We start from the raw sequence: 18,517 nt of genomic DNA, 5'->3' as shown, positions 1-18,517 counted from the left end.
GCTAAGTTGTTAGCATTTTCCTCAGCTCTCTTCTCACTGCCTTTTTCCTACTACTATGTGTTTTATTTCTGATGGATGAGATCACAGCAGAATACTATTACCAATAACTGCACTGGATTGAAACCAGCTGTAATAAAATGGAAAACATATTTATCTGTTGGGATAGCGAGTGTACAGCATTACTTTCCAAAAAGGTCTGCATCTTTGCTCTGTATCTTCTCAAGCCGTCGTTGGGTTAGGCAGTGAGACACACCAGGCCACAATCGGCTGGTGCGGTTCGAGCAATACAGTCCTGTCATGCCCTTGTACTTTGTGCTGCGAGGGGTTTCACCCCTCTAGGAATGCACTCCCTATAATGAGGGTCAGGGGTCAGAGTGCTGCCTCGCCTGGAGGCCAGGATCTCCAAGGCACACTCAGTCACTGACTCTGTCCCTATATTTAAATCCTGCCTCAGGACATGTTTTTCAAAGGGCATCTTCTAACTAGTTCCTGGTTACTAATTAGTTTTGCGCCACGCTATTTGTCTTTGGGAACTTGGGAAGGAGAGGGCGGGGGGTACAAATGAGGCAGTCTAAAAAAAGATAGCGTATGGTTAGCCTCAGTGCAGATGATAATTGTTCAGATAGTCTGAACCTCTGCAGCGAACACACTCAAGTATGTATCAACAGTTGTGGAAATGAATGCCAGCGCTGTTTTGTTGTGTTGGATTCAGCGTGCCCACTGTTTAGTGACAACATCTGTGTGACACTGTTGTGGTTCAAATTAAATAAAGCCGTTGAATTTAGCCTTTTGTGTTCAAGATGCTTTTAGGAGCGCTAACGGTGCATGCTATCACTCCCAGCTGGCTAACTCTCTCTCTCTCTCTTTCTCTCCCGTAAGTCAAATCATTATTGGATTACATTTTCTGGCTTCATAAAATGCGGTTAAGAGGCACTTTAGACATATGTGCATGACCTCTTTTCCAGAGATGGCTATCAGAGCAAAAGTGACAGGTCAATTGCTGATTTCTGTTCTGTAAAAGGGAAAGGGGCTCCCTACCCTGAGCACTCTAAAAGGTCGCACACTCTCTCTCCCTCTCTGTCTGCCTCCCTCACACACAAAAAACTAAAGTAGTCTTGTAGCATCAGCACACGCTCTCAGCTGAGAGTGGGACTGTGTGTGTGTGTGTGTCTGCTTCATGAGTGCTAGCTTGTGTGTCTGTATATAATTGTATAGTGGGAAGACACACACTTAATGGAAGTGGCTCTTCACTTTGACAGCTGGGTGGTGCAGATGAAAGGTCTGCTGTAGCACGCTGTCTACCACTTGTAGAGTATCAAGAGACCAAAAGCTTACAGGAGTGAACCACACTACAGAAAGCATTTCAACAGCAGACATTTTATCCTTGATTAATACACAATGACAGAATGTGATATTAACTAATGTATCTATTATGTACAGTGGAGCACATTACAGATACAGAGGGTTCTGATACAGGATTAGACATAAGATGTTATTATTTTCACTCTGTGTGAAATTCCAATTCGAGCAGACCCTTTGCAGAGTCATCATACAGATAATGTCCTTAAGTGCATACTCTAAGTGACAGATTGATGGCATTTTCTGTTTGCCTGCTCTTTGTGCTCTCTGGACCTCCAGTCAAAGCTGCTCTTGGACAATTAAATCTTACCCTTCTGTGAAGCCGAGTGCAAGATGCAGATTTAAGATATGATTGCTAAAATAACTTCAGCAGAGTCAAATACATTATAACCAAAGTTTGGATCATTTTACTTATTTTCACTTGATACCAAAATCACCTCTTCATCAGCTCCTCCAGTTTTGATTTAAAGGGGAAATGTGTAAGATATCCACTGAACTAAATGATAAAATGACCTTACAATATCATCAGACATTAAGGAAACATGCTATGTTGGAGTGCTCTCTGACAACACAGCAGCCAGTATGTCCTCCTTCAAAGTTTAGATTCTGGTCCTGAATGGTTTGTTTTTGTTTTTAACAGAGAAGGTAGGCGGTTTTAAGGCACAGCCGTTTTAGACGCCCCTCGGTTTGTCAGGCAAACTGGAAACCAACAGGTGTTGCAACGATGGAAGCAGGTAAGCGAACTGGTTCAGATAGAACTGATTCTCCCCGACCTAATAGCCTTGGCATTTTTCTAATAAGCTCAACGAGCAGAAAAGTGGTCAAACTAGGATCAATATTGGAGATGCTTTTTGAAAATGGAAGGTTTCAAGACCCGATGCAGAGCTGGTTAAACACTGAAGCAGGGGAGACAGGGCTCTCCAATGTTTTGAATTTGGACTGCATTGCCAACTTCAAATCCTTCCAGTGTCAGAGCTGCATATAACACTGAATATACTTTGCAAGTAATTTCATTTTGTACAACGCACTATACTTTGAGAAAAACCTAATCAAGGCACAACATAGCTAGCCATAAGCTAGTTTCTTGCTAGTTGGCCGTGAGGGTTCATAACAGTGAATGACGAAAAAAAGAAACAATGTAGGGCTTGTAGTAAAATGAGTTTGGTGACAAGTGTCTGTCCTGTTCATGAGAGTCGGTGGCCCTTTTGTTATTACGCATAATTTGGTCTATTCAGTTCCATAAAAGCAACTTTACAATGAAGGATATTGTTGGTTTTCTATCCATGCAACATAAAAAACCTCTGAAGTCCATCTTCTTGTCATGTGACGTATAAAAAAAGGAACGTTTATGCCTATAACCGAGCTAAGATGTAAAAGTTGGCAGTTATTTACATTTCCAAATCAACACACCCTTTTGTTTTTTGGTTACTTATGGGAGAAGACTTAAAAAGAGGCAATTATATAGTTTTTACAAATCTGGCTGCAGCAGCAGCAGCAGCAGCAGCGGTTGGCTGGAGATGAATGAAGTTAAGAGTAATTAGCACGAGGAACAATAAGCTTCATGATGTACAGGAAGAGAAATGTGAGCCACCTACATAAAACTAACACTTCATTAACTAAGACGAGTGTAAAGTGCTTCTCTGCAAGGGCAAAAACACCTTATCAGTGACTGCTGTATCAATACAACAATTTGACTCAAAGAGTGCTACAGATGTTAATGAGCAGTTATGCGTTTGGTGACAGGTGTCTGATGAACAATAGCTTCCTGGATTTCTTCCAGTCCATTATGAAGAACTCCTCACTGTTTCAGCCTCTATGTTCCAACTGCTTAACAATGACGTGTTATCATTGTTAGTAACCCTCATTAAAATTAATTGGTATTTCTATTTGAAAAAGAGCTCATTACCTTAAGGCAAACAGCATTGTTTTGTCTCAATGACGAATGCTAACATTGCAGGCACATTTATTCAAGGTTAGAAATCCAACACAGACATTTTCCCTCCCTCACATCCTGACAAATGGCTGATGAGAAAAAAGTAGTCACACTGAAATTCAAAATATAAATTTATTGGTTTTTTTTACATAGAAAGACTATCTTACCCTCTGGATCCATGTGGACAGGCACACGTGATGGGCAAGTAAATTCTTGCAGTCACAGAAATTCCTGAGTGGGTCACTGGCTTTAAGTTCAACATCCCTGCATATAAAGCACTCTGACGTCTCTGCAGAAGAAGAGGAGAAGATGCAGGTTAGAAAATGTTATGATCTGTTTTAACATTGCATCAGAGGCTAATAGCAGATTCACTCTCTTACGGAAGTTGTTAATTGAATAAGAATTGCCACCTACACTGCAGTTCATTACCTATTATAGCTTTTATAACACACACAGTACTGCTCCCTTAAGCATTTTACCGTTGTTTTATTCCCAGTGGAATTATTACAGAGTAAATCTGTGCTTTAATTGAAGCGGGTTGACAGTAAGAATATACAAAAAACTATGGCTGCAGCTGTTTCAGATGTTATCGGTGTCTCCTGTGCTGCAGCAGCAAAAATGTGAACCATCATTTAACAAAGTGGGTCGTACAGACAAACTACAGGCAATTTCAATTTGGACTCGTCCTGATGTTTGTTGTTAGAACCAGGCTAAAGTGAAAGGTTAAGAACTTTTAATCTGATGACATCCATATACTGTATCTTATTCTACCTTTACCACTGTTAAAAGCTGCTTGAACCCTGACTTATATCTCACAGTAAAATGAACAGTCTCAGATCAATTAGGGGTGGACATGGAAGGTGAGCAGAGGAATATATCGAGCGTTACCTGCCGGGCATGTGGGCCACAGGATTCATTCACGACCAGCATCTTTGATTCTAACCTTGCACGTCACTAGTATTGCTGTAAGTGATTTTCAAGCTAATTATTGGACAGTAGCTAGAAGCCAGATTTGTTGGTCTCATCCCATAAAAACATGCGTATGCAGCAGTAAGGGCTAGCTGTCATCTGCCTGGAGGATAAACTGCTGCCTCAGAAGCTCCTGTCTCTTTTGGGCCTCTGAATGTACCAGATCGCTTCAGGTGAAGATCTATCTTCAGATGGAAACATCTTATAATCAAAGGCTGCTTTTTAATGAAAGCCATCAGATTCTGTGTAAGCAGATTTTTACTACTGACCAAGCATATATCTCACCTTTCATTAATGTCTTTAAGACAAGCTGGGAAACAGGAAAGCAGGATAAACTTTTCTTTACCCAACACCCACTTTAGTTTGGTCAAAAATCAGGCTTCTTTTTTTTTGGTTGAGTATGTGTTGTGTCTTGCTGCCACATCCTTTACCTCCCTGTCCCTTACACCAACCACCTGGCCTTCTAATGGACATCAGCTCAGTGAGGTACTTTACAAAATGTGTGTCAGAATTCATCTTTTTGCTTCCTTTCCATCTGCCGGTCTAACATAATATCAGGTTTAGTTGGTTTTCACTCCTTGTCAAAATACTTAACATGTCTAGAAGAGGTTGAGGAGAATAATGGAGCCATGGCGACACTAACCTATAGAGTATGACAGAGTGGCTAACAGGCAGTGTGCGTGCTCCAACAGCCTGACCGAAAATATTTCCAAACTTACTGTGATGGCAGGTTCACCAATTATACCAACACGTCCTTTTTAACATTTCATCCCTCCAAATCTGAACTGCTTTTACCATCATTATGGCAAGCCCTGAGGCACTCTGGGACTAAATAAGCGATGTACTGCTGCTGCTGCTGGAAAAAAATATAACGAGAAAACAACATTACAACAGAGATGTAAACAAACGGCGCCGTCAATCGTAGCTGAGCTGACACGTCTGCGTGATCTGTGGCCCCCTTAATTAACTGTCAGAGGTGACAGTGTTCAGGAACATTTCACATGAAGGTGAGTGCTCGACCAACTGGCTGAAGTCAAACCCTCTACATGTTTTAGCAGCTAACAAAACTTACTCGGTGTAGCAGCAGCAGCAGCTACAGGCTGTGTTGTCTCCATGCAGAGTGATTCTTTACTGAAGCAAAGTTTGTTGTAGACAAGAGGCCGATCTCACAAAGGAAATTTACACACAAGAAATCTATTACAAGCTCTGTTGATTCTGCTTCTACAGTCTGAAAACAGCTTTAGTTGTGGGCGTCTGTCAGAGATGTTTTAATTCCCTGCAGCTCAGTATCAGGGAGATGAATCATAGAAAAGAAACAAAAGCCATGATCTCAACAGAAGCAACATTATTTGATGGGTTTCAAACACTGTACAGTGCAGCATACAGTAAACAAATGAGGAGAAATGCCAGATTGAGATAATTTAATTGTCCGTTGCATTGCTAACGACCTCATTAACTAAAGAATGATGGGAAATCAGCATGGTCCAGGCGAGGAGCCGCCTGTGTGACAGCCATCTGGCTACAGTGGGGGGTGGGGTTGAGTGGGGGTTGGGGGATTGGTAAGTTAACACCACAGCCGTCATGAATTCGAAGCACAGGCCAAGAGCACCTCTAGACTGAAGATAGGATTGTTATTATACAAACTAATGTTCACCTGACATGTTCTCTGTCATTTGAGCTTGAAATGTTATCAACGTGACAAAATGAGACTTAACACAGAGCAAGAACATTAGCCTGCTAATTAGTTGCACCTTATCAAGAATCCAAAACTCTCTCAAAGCATCTAAATCAGTGAGTTTCTCTTCATCCAATGATTATCTCCTGATATTTTTAATTTCAACAAACTCTTTGAAGGATGGATTTACTGACTATTCACCTGACACTATTTCTAATTGTACATGATGATGTTCATGTACATGCAGAATTATGCAACCAGGGGAGACTAGAGCATCATAAAGGGACTATTTCTACTGGTGCAAACTGAAAATCAATCTGAAAAAGAATCTTCAGCTTTTCAAAAACTCAACTTTGAAGAGGTCTTAAATACCAACAAAGTGGGAACATTAGGTGTAAACACAGCATAGACATAAAAAAATGAAATAAATCAAAATGACTTTTATAATTGAAATGTTATAAGTCAAGCATTTGATGATCATTTTGTGACCTTGCTCTGTGAAAGGTGCTATACCAAGTTAGCTTTACTTCCACAGTGGCTACCTTTTCTCTCCCAGGCTGAGATGTTCTCTTTGTGACAGACTGACAGAAATGTTGATGTGCATAATCAGTGGAGGGCTAACTCAAACATGTACAAAATTAATTCTTTAGTGTATATTATGTTCCATACAAAGCAGAGGGTAATAACTTTTGTACATACCGACGGACAAACTTCTGCATGAGCCAGCTGGCGACAGTGATTTGTACTCACTGCCCATTTTTCCCTCTTTGTTGTGGCTTTGAGACTACTTCTTCTCTTCCCTTCTGAACCCTCAAATTCCTGCTGTTTGCTCTACTTCCTGTTAACATTCCTCTGTGTTCTCCCACTGAGGTTATATGAGCAGCTGGAAAACTAATCTATGTGTCCAAATAGAAGTTTAGTAGTAAAGAACTAGACCTTCGATTACTGCACTCAATCTCAGCTGTATCCTGTGTTTTTGTATTTGAGGAAGTGTTAAAGAAAAAAACAGCCAATCACAGCTGCACAGTGCAGGCACGTCAGAGCAGGAAGCCACATGGTGAAGAAAAAAAGGAAACTTGGTGTATTTTTTTATAAAGGCTGCCTATCAGAAGTTGTGAATCATTCGGGAATCGAAGGTCTTAAAACGCCAAAGAAGTGGATTCTATATGTGTTAGGAGCATACTTCTCTTTGTTTTATGTGAAAATAGATGAAGGCTGAAAATAAAACAGGAGCATGTAAGAGCAAAGACAGCTCTGCTAAAAACAACACTGTGTTGCAACAAGTAATCATGTATGCTCACTGCTGGGAAATGACAAACAGATTTGAGGAATTTCCGCATCTTACTGCATATTGACTGAATACAAATACTAAAGGAAATGTACCCAATAACAGGTTGTGGTTTCTTTGTGACATTTTATGTTTTCAGGTCACAACGGTTCTGTCTCAGGAAAATGTCTTGATAACAATATGGAGGGGGGGGGGGAGTCGTCAGTCATGAAATAATTTCAGTATTCTATTTTTTTAAATTTGAAAATAAAACATAAAAGTGCTTCAATGATCTCATAGAAAAAAGCTGTATGAGATTCTTAATGACCCTGCTTTGTCAAACAGTTCTTTCTTGGTTCTTTTTCAACCTGAATCAGAGCTGACCGTAATGTTATAGCTTGTTGGTAGTGTTTGAAGTGTATTCAGCACCTGCCTGATTGAAGAAAGAATAGAAAAGAAACAACAATGCTAAAGGCGATACGAGATAAAACACTCAAATGATAACTAAAATGAGCTTTTAGAAAGTGGTGTAGTGCAGGGTATACGCCGGTATAAAAAGTATACCTACTTGTTTTTCCGTCTCCTTTGGGTATACACACTTCTAAATCATTGATTGATTGATGATATTCAGTAGTATTGTGCAATTATTTTCTGAGGAAGGTGAAGGGATGACCCTCCCTACTCTGTCTCTAATTGGAAAGTGTGCACGAACTAAATATGTAAGAGTAGTCTTACATGTCACTGTTTACATCATAGGCTGTTTAGACTCTGCTGGACTCACCACTTTGGGTGAATACTTCAGAGTATACCCACTTCTTTAGGCACCACTACACCTCTGCTTATAGCCATGGACTACTGGCACTGTGGCAGGTCGCTGAACACGTTTAACTGACAATCGTTGTTTGCCACTTAAACTTTAAGAACTGTAAACACTAAGTCAGTGAACTTTGACAGGATAAATATAAAAACAATGTAACTTTACTCCCTAACTCTTCCGAACAAAAGTTGTTGCTATCACAGCAGCATCTACCCTGCATGTTTTTAAGTGATAATTTTATTTATCTTTAAACTTTACAGTGTTGAAGTTCTTTTCTTCCGATTCTTGAAATGAAAACAAAATAAAGCAAGGTGAAACCACAAAATCAGTATTACATTCCCTCATTGGTGTGGCATCACCTTAGAGGGTGGGGGAAACAAACGAGAAGTTGACTCTGTGTTTGGTATGAGGGAGATGACAAAATGTTTAGCAAGTTTCACAATGTTCCTAAAATGCTCTTACCTGAAATAAGGGAAGATGTGTTTTTAATTTTTGAATTAGATGTTTTTTTGGGTGGATGAGATGTTATTATTTTCGGTTATTGCTGCGCGGCTAAAAGGTTTAGTAATGACAACTATTCACCTTGAAATGGGGAACCAGAGTGTAAGCTCTGAATGCTTTACGTCATGGTGGTGCACAATCTCTTGATATCCACAGAAATGCTGAAGGAAAAGCTGGATTTTACTTGTTTTTTGCTAGCTGTTCTCTGCCGGCTTGAAGCCGAGCCTACAAGAATACCAAAATCCTTGAAGTTGTGGGGATGGCATAGGTCTACACTCTGCCTAATTAAATGGCACATTTCCCTCTATTAGTGACAAGCACTTATTAAAACAAGCATTCACATCCAATCCACTAGATAAATGACTTTACACCAAGTGCCATGAAGCCCATTAAATTGCTTCTTTAGAGATGGATCAGGTCCAAACTCACAATCAACGGATTTGACTGGGATTATCTCAGATTAGAAACACTCAGGGACAAATGAGGAGATGACAGGATATCATGCATTGAAAGGATAAATTAGCAGGCACATACCAGACCACATTTGCGATGGGTGTTAGGGAATAAAGAGCGAGGGGGGAAGATGGAGGGCCATAGAGCAAAGAACAGCCTTCAGTTTTTAGTAAACCCAAAGATGTATGGCCAAAGTAAACCACAGTAAAAGCTTTTTCCCTCTCCCTCTTAAACCTCCTGCCATCTTAACAAAGCTGAGGAAACATCCACTAAAAACAAGATTAGACACAAAGTAGATTGTGAAGATTTATCTTTAAGTTTATGATCTCATACATTTGAAAATGGATTTGAAGTGCTTTAAATGGAACACATTTTATGGAATATAGTTATTGCATACATAAAAATCCTTGGATTCACATGTTTCAACAAAGCTGGTTAGCTAACAAGCTACTAGCTGTTTTGTAAATACAATTATAATGTAAAAACATTGAAGACATCCTACTTTTTCACAAAGTCAAAACTGACTGTCTCCCTAAAAAGTTGAACGATCATCAGCTCAACTCTTTTTCAGCTCTGTTTAAAAAAATATTGATCACTGAGGAGGGTTAGGCCTCCAGCAGTTCCTTTAAAAAATGCTGCTCCACAGAATATGCAATAAACCGAACCATTTCTAACCAAACATATTAAATATGTGAACTTAATTTTAAAATGAAAAGTTAAACTGCCTTTTTTGCACAGTAGATCTTTTAGTTCCTCTCTAATTTGAATATTTAAAAGTAAAGTAAAGCATGCCTAGTGCTGATAAAACACTTTTCAGATGGATAAATAATGTAGGCAGCGGTTAATGTTAGCATGTACTTCTTTGCATATTTTAAAACCAATGGGGACCTTCATTCTATCGCATTAAACTTAGGCTTTGGCTGTCTCTCCGACAGCAATAAAAGGAATTTGAGAGGGTTTGCACATTAAAGAAAAGTGACCTCTGAACTCAACATAATCTTCTCTGTCATGCGCTCACTTGTCAAGCTCTTTTCCCTTTGTGCTTGGACTAGGTGGCATGGACAGTATGAGGCACGACTGTACCTGCAGCGCCTGCTGAAAGCTGAAAAGCTCAATTCATCTACTCTTTGATCTGATTCACCGTCATTAATGATGAATGATGTGACTTACAGGTTGGCTTTTTGTAGGATTTCCTTTGAGTATCTCCGCTGTGGACTAAAAGTTTGAAAGCTCAATGACTATCTGTTCATTGCAGCACTATATTTGGATATTCAATCCGAGAGAAATTAAGAGATCAGAGGCCTATGGGTGGGGGAATTAATGGTTCTGCTCAAACCTTTGTATATACAGAGATCAGATGTGTACCTTGAACTCAAAGGTTTTAAATAGAATGATCTTGTCTACACCTACTTTTTTCAGACAACATGAAGCAGCTTTATTAATATTTTGAAACAGAGTCTAACTTGAGGGGTGAACTGATGATGTTCATATTCTGCAGGTATCAGGGCTGTAATACAAGCTGGGTTAACAATATGAGCTAGCAGGCTGCGAGTGTTTCCCTTTTTCTTGAACATGTTTTAACAGCAAGCATCAAACTATTGCATCACACTCAGTTAGGACACGGTGACAGCAGTCCTTGTGTGTGGAGGGGCTTGAGTTTCCCTGGAGCCCCCGCCATGTTTACTGTTAAACAGGTTTGCTGCTTATACATGATCTTCTTGTTATTTAACTAAATTCATCTTTCAAACCCCTTTTATTTTGTATTCTGTAATATCTTCAGCTAAAGGTACTTTACTTCCTGTCTGGATAAAACCTGCTTTTGTTGTGAAAGAAAACATGGAACTTCCAGTAGGTCGAAAGTTACAGCATTGATTAAAACAAGGAAAAAGGAACTTGCTACGGATGGCAAAGTTAACTAAAATAGCGTAATGGAACGTTTAAAGGGTGAAATGTTTGATGTGACAAGGTGAATATTACTTTTTACTTATCAACTGAGCTGTCAGTGAGCTTTGTAAAGTGATATGAGCCACTCAAAGATGCAGCTTAGTCGTTACTTTCCCTCACTCTTGAAGCAGGAAGGTGGCTTTACTATGACGCACATAGGGACATAATAAGACACAATTAATGTGACAAAAGACATGAATATAATATTTTTGAACCTTAATCACATCGATATCAATGTTGGGCGGCAGTAGCTCTGTCTGTAGGGACTTAGGTTGGGAACCGGAGGGTCGCCGGTTGAAGTCCCAGTGTGGACCATATATGGAAGTTGGTCTGGTAGCTGGAGAGGTGCCAGATCAATTCCTTTTATACGTGAGGGGAGGAGTCAGCCGGCCGGACTGCCTATGTCAACAAACTGAAGATAGGACTCTGAAAACTCTGAAAACATCACAGACAGTGGGACTCGGGTGTCAAACCCATTGTAGACAGTCATGACTCACAGAGTTATTTTCAGAGGATATCCTTGATTTCTATTATATTTAAGTGTGAAAAATCACATAGAAAGCCTTTAATAACTAGAACTATTAAATGTGTTTTTACATCAAGCCAAGACAAAAGACAGCTTGGTCTGTTTTTTATGCAAACGTTACAACAATTGTTGTAAATGACATTAAAGTAACAGGACTACTGTAGCAATCCTCGTATGAATGTTTTTCAAACAATGTTTAAAAACTGCTGCAAAAGTCTGAACATATCATGGGATTTCATTTTATTCAAACCAAACATGAGTCAACAAATTGCAGGCCAAGCAATGGGTTAGTCACGACACAGCGTAGTGTAGGGAGGGTTCAAATCACTAATGGGACGAAACAGATGGTTGAATTCTTTCAAATCCATCAGAATAAAGATGAAATGAAAATATTTGTAATCTTCACCCACCTAGTTATTGAACATATTGAACACAAATGTAGGTGGCACCATCTCTGCAGAAACCTTCATAAAACTTAAACTGAACACAGAATACTTGTATTAGGAAATAGTAAGGTTGTCTTCTTCACCCTTATCTGTCTGTTTTGTTAATTACTTTGGACTGGTTTTCATGGGGAGAATAGAGAATGGGTTTAAGCTGTGTTTACTGGATTATCCGATAGTCTTGAACGCACCATTCCTGAGGTGCGCTCAGAGCGGTGCTCTGTCGCTTTAAATGACGTAATACGACAGGTGAAGTGGCAGCTGACGGAGGACCCATATGGACGCCAGATTGGAAGCTGTCGGACCTAACAGATGAGCCACTCCCATGAACTTGTTATTGAAACCAGCCGTATCTTATGTGATCCAACTACAACAAACAAAACTGAACTCATAGACAAAGCTTGGGCTCGTCGCTCTAAAAGCTGTCCGGTGCGATCAGGCCGCCGGTGCCCCGGCAGACCCGCGTATAAGTGAGCTGACCTAACTTTGTTTGTTTTTCCAGTGTGAGAATCAGTGCTTTCCGTACCTGTCATCTCTTGACTTCTCTGTCACACTTCAGGTTAGGGCTAGTTTTGTTGTATGTATATGTGTAGCTGGTGCTAGCTCATAACATATGCAGATTACTTGATCAGTTTGATTGAACTAAACCCCCTGACACTAAGCCCCTGTACTGGGGTTGGCAATGTGCATGGTAACGATGATGTTACTATAGAATACACTGCAACATAAAATGATACATTTCATGTGGCCATTAAAAGTCTGTTCACATAACCGTCGTCCATGTCATTAGCGCCACCATGAGGACTCGTGAATTGGCAATGTCAAATTGCCTTGGAATTCTTTTTAGAAGGCTGTATTTAAAAAAGCAAAATAATGATATTCCTGGGATTTCTGTAGGCAGAACCCGGCTGCCTTTCTGTAGCAGGCAGCTGGGTTCGAATCTGACCTGTGGCTCCTTTCCCACATGTCTTTCCCTCTCTCTCTCTCTCTCTCCAATTTCGGGCTCTATCCACTGTCCTGTCTCTAAATAAAAGCATGAAAAGCCCAAAATAAAGAAAACTAATAATAATATCGACTCAGGTCGACGATATGTTGCCGTATCAGTATTTTGTCCCACCCCAACATTCACACACATACACAGACATACTGTACTTGTCAATTGAACTGAATGCCTTTGATCGTCCCACCTAATCACAGCTTAAAGATGTCAGCTGTGTTTGAGATAAGGAGAATTTGTCATTGGCTGCTGCCTACTTTCTCTCTGTCATCCAATTTTACTGCCGTGATTTACAGCAGAAGCTGACAATTTGAGTGTGAATGAGGGCGTTTCACAGACACATAGCTCCATATCTTACACGTTCTCGTAAACAATAAACTGCTGAAGTTATTTTGCTCTCGTCTCCTCCTCCACTATTAACAATGTTCCATTAACAAGCACTGCAGGGAACACAATCTGATCTGTTGGATTATTCACTGAAGCTCTGCCTGCTACCAAAAAATACAACTAGTTATTGTCACAAAGTTTGAAGACAAGGTCAGACGTTCAAGGTTGCAACATGGTTTAAATATTCAGACTTGACCATGTAAAGCTTCGGGAGGTAGAATATTTTCACTCCATTAGTGAGGGGGACAAGCATAATTATGAAAATGAGATAAGGGAGAATCAAAATGACCTGATTGAAAAAAAGAAAAAAGTCCTCCAGTGCAGAACTTAGTTTGATTGATTCAGAGCAGATGAGCCCAGGGCTCCACTGTTGGCAGCCCAGGGTTCATGCTGTAATGATAGCTTTATAATTAAGATTAAAGACCAGGGAGCACAGACAAGACACCCGAGTGGTGTTGGGGGCTTCTCCAATGAAACTGGGAATAATTGAGGAGAAGTATCTACAATCTCTACCTCCCCAAAGAGTAGGTAGCTGCGGGTATCACTGAATGCAAACACTGGATAGCACTGACAACTTGAACGAGGTTCACCCATCAAGAAGTCTCAAACTGGATCTAGATGTACAATCTACATGTCAGTAGCGGATCTAAAAGCAGGAAAGACTCATCTATGAATAACTGAAGTGTATAATTTTAAAAAACTGAAGCAAAAGGCATGTGTTAAAAAAGCAGATTATGTGTGATTATGATGATTCACTCTACATGGGGCAGATTGGGGAGCCATCTGGGCAGCAGTGATGACTGAGAGAGACTGACTTCTGTTACTAATGAGTTGGACAGCATGAAAAGAACAACCACATATCCAACAACTTTATTCTGTTAGGTTTGAAAAGACGGTGATTCTTTTTGTCCCGAGTTTTCCACACTTTGTGAGGAAATGGGGTAAGTACAGCAGAAAAATCTCTGCACGTACACATCCCTTGTTAAATAACATTTTCAGTCAGTCGTCTGCTTTTCAGTGTTTCGCCGCAGCTTGTCAAGGTTCTTGTTCAAAGTGGCCATCATTTCTCACCTTGGCTGACACCTCCTATCTGATGATGGTGAAGTCAAGTCGCTTAGATGACTAATAATCATATCAAAGGTGCCATGTCATGCAGCAGATTTAAATAAGACGGTTTGGGGGAGCATTTGCATGCATCTGTATGCCTGGGCTAAGAGGCTAATGTCATAAAGTACGCCGCAGACATGATTTAATGTAATCTGTCATGTCATATGCTAATCTTCAGGCTGCTCAGTAACACAGCATGTTAGCACGGGGAGATTTCAAGGAGCACTACAGTAAGTCAGAGGTGTGGAGCTGCACGGTACAAGATTACCTTTGACAGAGCGCAGTGTGTTCCTAACTTATTGTGTTGATACGGTTAGGTACACATGTTTACTTTTCATGTATTGCTAATGTTTATTTTAGAACTAATAGAGGTTGGATTGACTCAATTTAGCAGTTTTTTTTTGTTTTTTTTTAACTCTTTGGGCAATAGGGCATGTCTGCAGTTTTAATTCAAGCCTATGAAGAAAAGTAGTAGTTGTCAACTTAAACCACTCAGTCCTTAAAGTAAGAAGCTGATCTGTGTTTGGGGGAATGATCTCATCAAATCATTTGGACAGGGATTCAAGCGTCTGATACTGATATCGAATATCAGAGTCTTCTTAAAGCTAATCTACTGAAGTACAATATATAAACATGTCTGGCCTGAACTTCCCAAAAATCTGTTTTAAAGAATTAACATCAAAGAGATTGCACGTCTCGTTTGGTCAAATGTAATAAAAGCATAAACAGTGAGCTTTTGTTATATCATTGAGTGTGGTCTGGTGTCTCTGAAAAACTGATTATGTGTTATGGGTTGTTTGAGTTCAGGACCTTTGCTGTGGACAAGGCCCTGCATGATATGACTGTGTTGTATTTTATACAATTTGATTTAAATGAAAAGAGCATCTGCAGCAGCAAAATTTACTGCAAACTGACTGTAAAAAGATTTTGGAGATGAATCACTGATGTGTATTTTCTGTTTTGTACGGATTTCATTTTGCAAAATAAATTACAGTGAGGCCAACAATGAATAATAAACTGTTGCATCTTCACGTTCATCATCTGCTTGATGTGACCTTTTCTTGATTGGGAGGGGGGGAGCATTCTCTTTTCATAAAAAGTACAATTTGCACACACTTTTATCACTGTCTCACAGAACATATGGAAGGAGAAAAGAGCTAAATTTGGTCACAAGTCGTTGCCAAAACACCAAAGAATGAAAAATAAATTCATTGGAGGAAAATGTCAGGTACGAAGCTGCGTGAGGGACTTTGGAGGTCTGACAAGACACAATTACAGACCGGCCCCCTACTGAGGACCGGGATGTGGTATTTTCATGTTGGTAGTCTCTCAAGTAAGCCCACAGCGGCGTGACACACCACTCTTTGATCTATTTGGAGGGGGCGTGTGATGCATCTCTCTCTGGCTGCTGATATAGTGTGGGAATGAATGTCAGGACAAAGTCAGCAAAGGGCCAGCACTCGCCCAAACACACTCCTGATACACATGCATTAAAACGTGTAAACCTGCATAACACTGAGCTCTCTGTTTGTTTCCAATGATCTCTACAAGGGGAGGACAGACTGTAAAATACATCTGTTAATCTGAACTTTTTTACTATAATATGATCGACTGTAACATTTTATGTAGTTAAAACACCATACTTCCTCCAGTCCCTTCAAAACATACCATATACTCTTGTACACACACTGTGTATCCTGATATATACAGCTTTCCCTCTCATCTAATAATCTCTCTAATTATTCATAGCCTGCAGACAGCCTGATAAATTGCCTCTGGTAATTAAGATGACTAAGTGAGAAGTGCAAAATGGTAATTTATCCTTGCATGACAGAGTTAAGTAAACCTGGTTATAAAACTTGCCTAATTAGCCGTCTGAAAATAGAGCAGGATGGTAAACCAGTGAACAGGAGGTTAGAGAGACAGAAGTATTACAGACTTGCCAGGTGGTCAATTTGCTTATTTTTCACCTTTAATCAATTTTTGAACACCATAAAAAACATTATTTCTGTATAATTCAAGGACACGAGTAAGGAAGGTAAATAAAATGGCATTAAGATTCAAATCCCTCAAACCACTGCCAGCCGTAAATTGTGGAATATAATGACTCTTGAATACTTACAGCTCCTGTGAGCAGTTAGCTGGTTATAAAACAGACAGAAATGAATACTGGAGCCTCTATATGACCATAGGGTCCATCAGTGACAAGATTGATTATTCTATATAGTCATTTTTGATAGGTAGAGGTAGAGCTTTGTCCACAGGGGGCGAAATAATCATCGCACACCTTAAGTTCCTCACAGGAGCCTCAATGTCCAAGTCAAAAGTTACTCTATTCATTACACTGAAATGTTTCACTTTTAAAAAACACCAACCTTACCTTCAAAAACTTTATGCTTATTACTTATACAAATGATAATAATACATTTGGTATACTACAGACAAACAAAACTACTTCATATAAAACTATCAACCAAACCCAAGCATAATGTAGATTTCTCAGTTAAGTTAGCATTTTTATCTTTACCTAACTTTTTGTATGTATGTCGCAATAAAGTAATGTACAGGAATCTTTTTTGTAATCATCTTTTCCTGAGGGTGGATTCACATTAGGAACTCGGGCCCAGATCCGGAGTGTGATCCCTAGTAAGCCTGACCCCAAAGTGCGGTTCATTCATCAGTGTGTGACAATACACAATGAAACATCAACGCTTTACAATCTGTCTTACAAGCCGCTGATCACGTGCAGCCCGAGCCCTGGGTGGTGATTCCAACAGATCACAGATCAGTTGTGGTGTGTTTCATCACTAATCTTAAATAGGCTTGTAGTCTGTTAGATTACATGTAGGTCAGTTAGCTTAACTTGTGACATTAATTTCCCATCTCAATTTAATTTCTTATATTTTTGGTTTCTTAACCTGACAGAGCTTCTTTAGGTTCCAGCTTTTTAGCGATCGATCTATTGAAATCTAAGCTGTCTTTACTCTTCATTAGTCTTAAAGAGGAAGTGCTGAATTGGATGTGTTTGGTGAAAAAGTCCATTAATATATGTCGTCTTATTTATGTTGTTTGATACAGTCTGTCTCCATTTCAAAACAGGCCTGTCTTCAGTTAAGTTTAGCCCCTCTTATCTTGTCCTGCGCCTTTGATATGAAACTACATCGAAACACCGACAAACAACATGTCACAGCCAATATACAACCCTCGGAGACACGCACAATAACCTTTCCCAACATTGCCCATCTCAGCGCGGGTCTGTCACATGCTCAATTGCATTGCATGTGACACCAGACTCGGGGGCAGATTTTTCCCAAATATGATTTGAGATGATTGAAAGGTTTTTGATTTAAAAGTGTATTCTCTTAAGCTAAGTGCTCTCAGAGACCATCAAGGAAATTTAATTGCCTCACTTAAAGAAAAAAAAGCAGGTTTTCTGACCCAAATCATATCAGATCTTAACATCTCAATAGAAACACATGGAATTGGATGGTCAACTGGGCGCCTAATGTCATTGGGAAATGCAATTTTCTGATGGCATTTCCTACGTCTGTCTCACCGAAAGCACAAGATTGATCAAAATCTTAATGAGCCATTTTCAGAAGTGGACTTTGGCTTTGGCTTTATGGTAGATTATGGAGCCAAACAACCGTGGATGTTGACCTTATAAAAGGAAAGTTTTTTCCCCCTATTTTTTCAAAAGAAAAGTCAGTGCACTCAGTAACTGTGCACTTATACAACAGCAGCAGATTAAAACAGTACAAAGGACATTAAATGAGGACTACACTTGCACATATACTGTAAAAAATATTTTTGCTTTGAAAGCATAGACACTTCATCTAGTGTGTCTTGTCATCTCTAACACCAGGCTCAATTACATCCACCTAAACACAGCTCTCTGTTGGATAGAAACAGCTATATGTAATGCCAAGCTCTGGCAGATCATCCCAACCTCTTCAAATATGATGGAGATGTTATCAGAGTCGAGAGTAGACCACATAATAAACCTGATATGGTCCAGAAAAACACTGGAAAGAGCATGATTGAGTTTTGTAGTAATAATGATAAAATGTTCAAGCGTTTGAGTATTACCCTGCTGAATATCAGTCAAGGGCACACTTCTTTCCAGCAGGCTTTACATC

General features: G+C 39.7%; 1 protein-coding gene across 1 annotated transcript in view; it reads right to left on the bottom strand.

Annotated features, from left to right (window-relative positions):
- LOC109983105 (uncharacterized) overlaps nt 1–6,909 on the bottom strand; it is a 74,014-nt gene extending 67,105 nt beyond the window's left edge. The window contains exons 1-2 of the mRNA XM_020632644.3: nt 6,636–6,909; nt 3,460–3,581 (exon numbers count right to left, since the gene is read on the bottom strand). Of these exons, the coding sequence (XP_020488300.1) occupies nt 3,460–3,581; nt 6,636–6,693 (180 nt within the window). The 5' untranslated portion in view covers nt 6,694–6,909. The remainder of the gene's footprint in view (nt 1–3,459; nt 3,582–6,635) is intronic.
- Between the last annotated feature and the right edge of the window lie 11,608 nt (nt 6,910–18,517).

Source organism: Labrus bergylta, chromosome 6 (genome assembly GCF_963930695.1).
Source record: "Labrus bergylta chromosome 6, fLabBer1.1, whole genome shotgun sequence".
Classification (NCBI taxonomy): domain Eukaryota; kingdom Metazoa; phylum Chordata; class Actinopteri; order Labriformes; family Labridae; genus Labrus; species Labrus bergylta.
The sequence above is the reverse complement of the archived record's forward strand: the minus strand, read 5'-3'. Positions and strand labels throughout refer to the sequence as shown.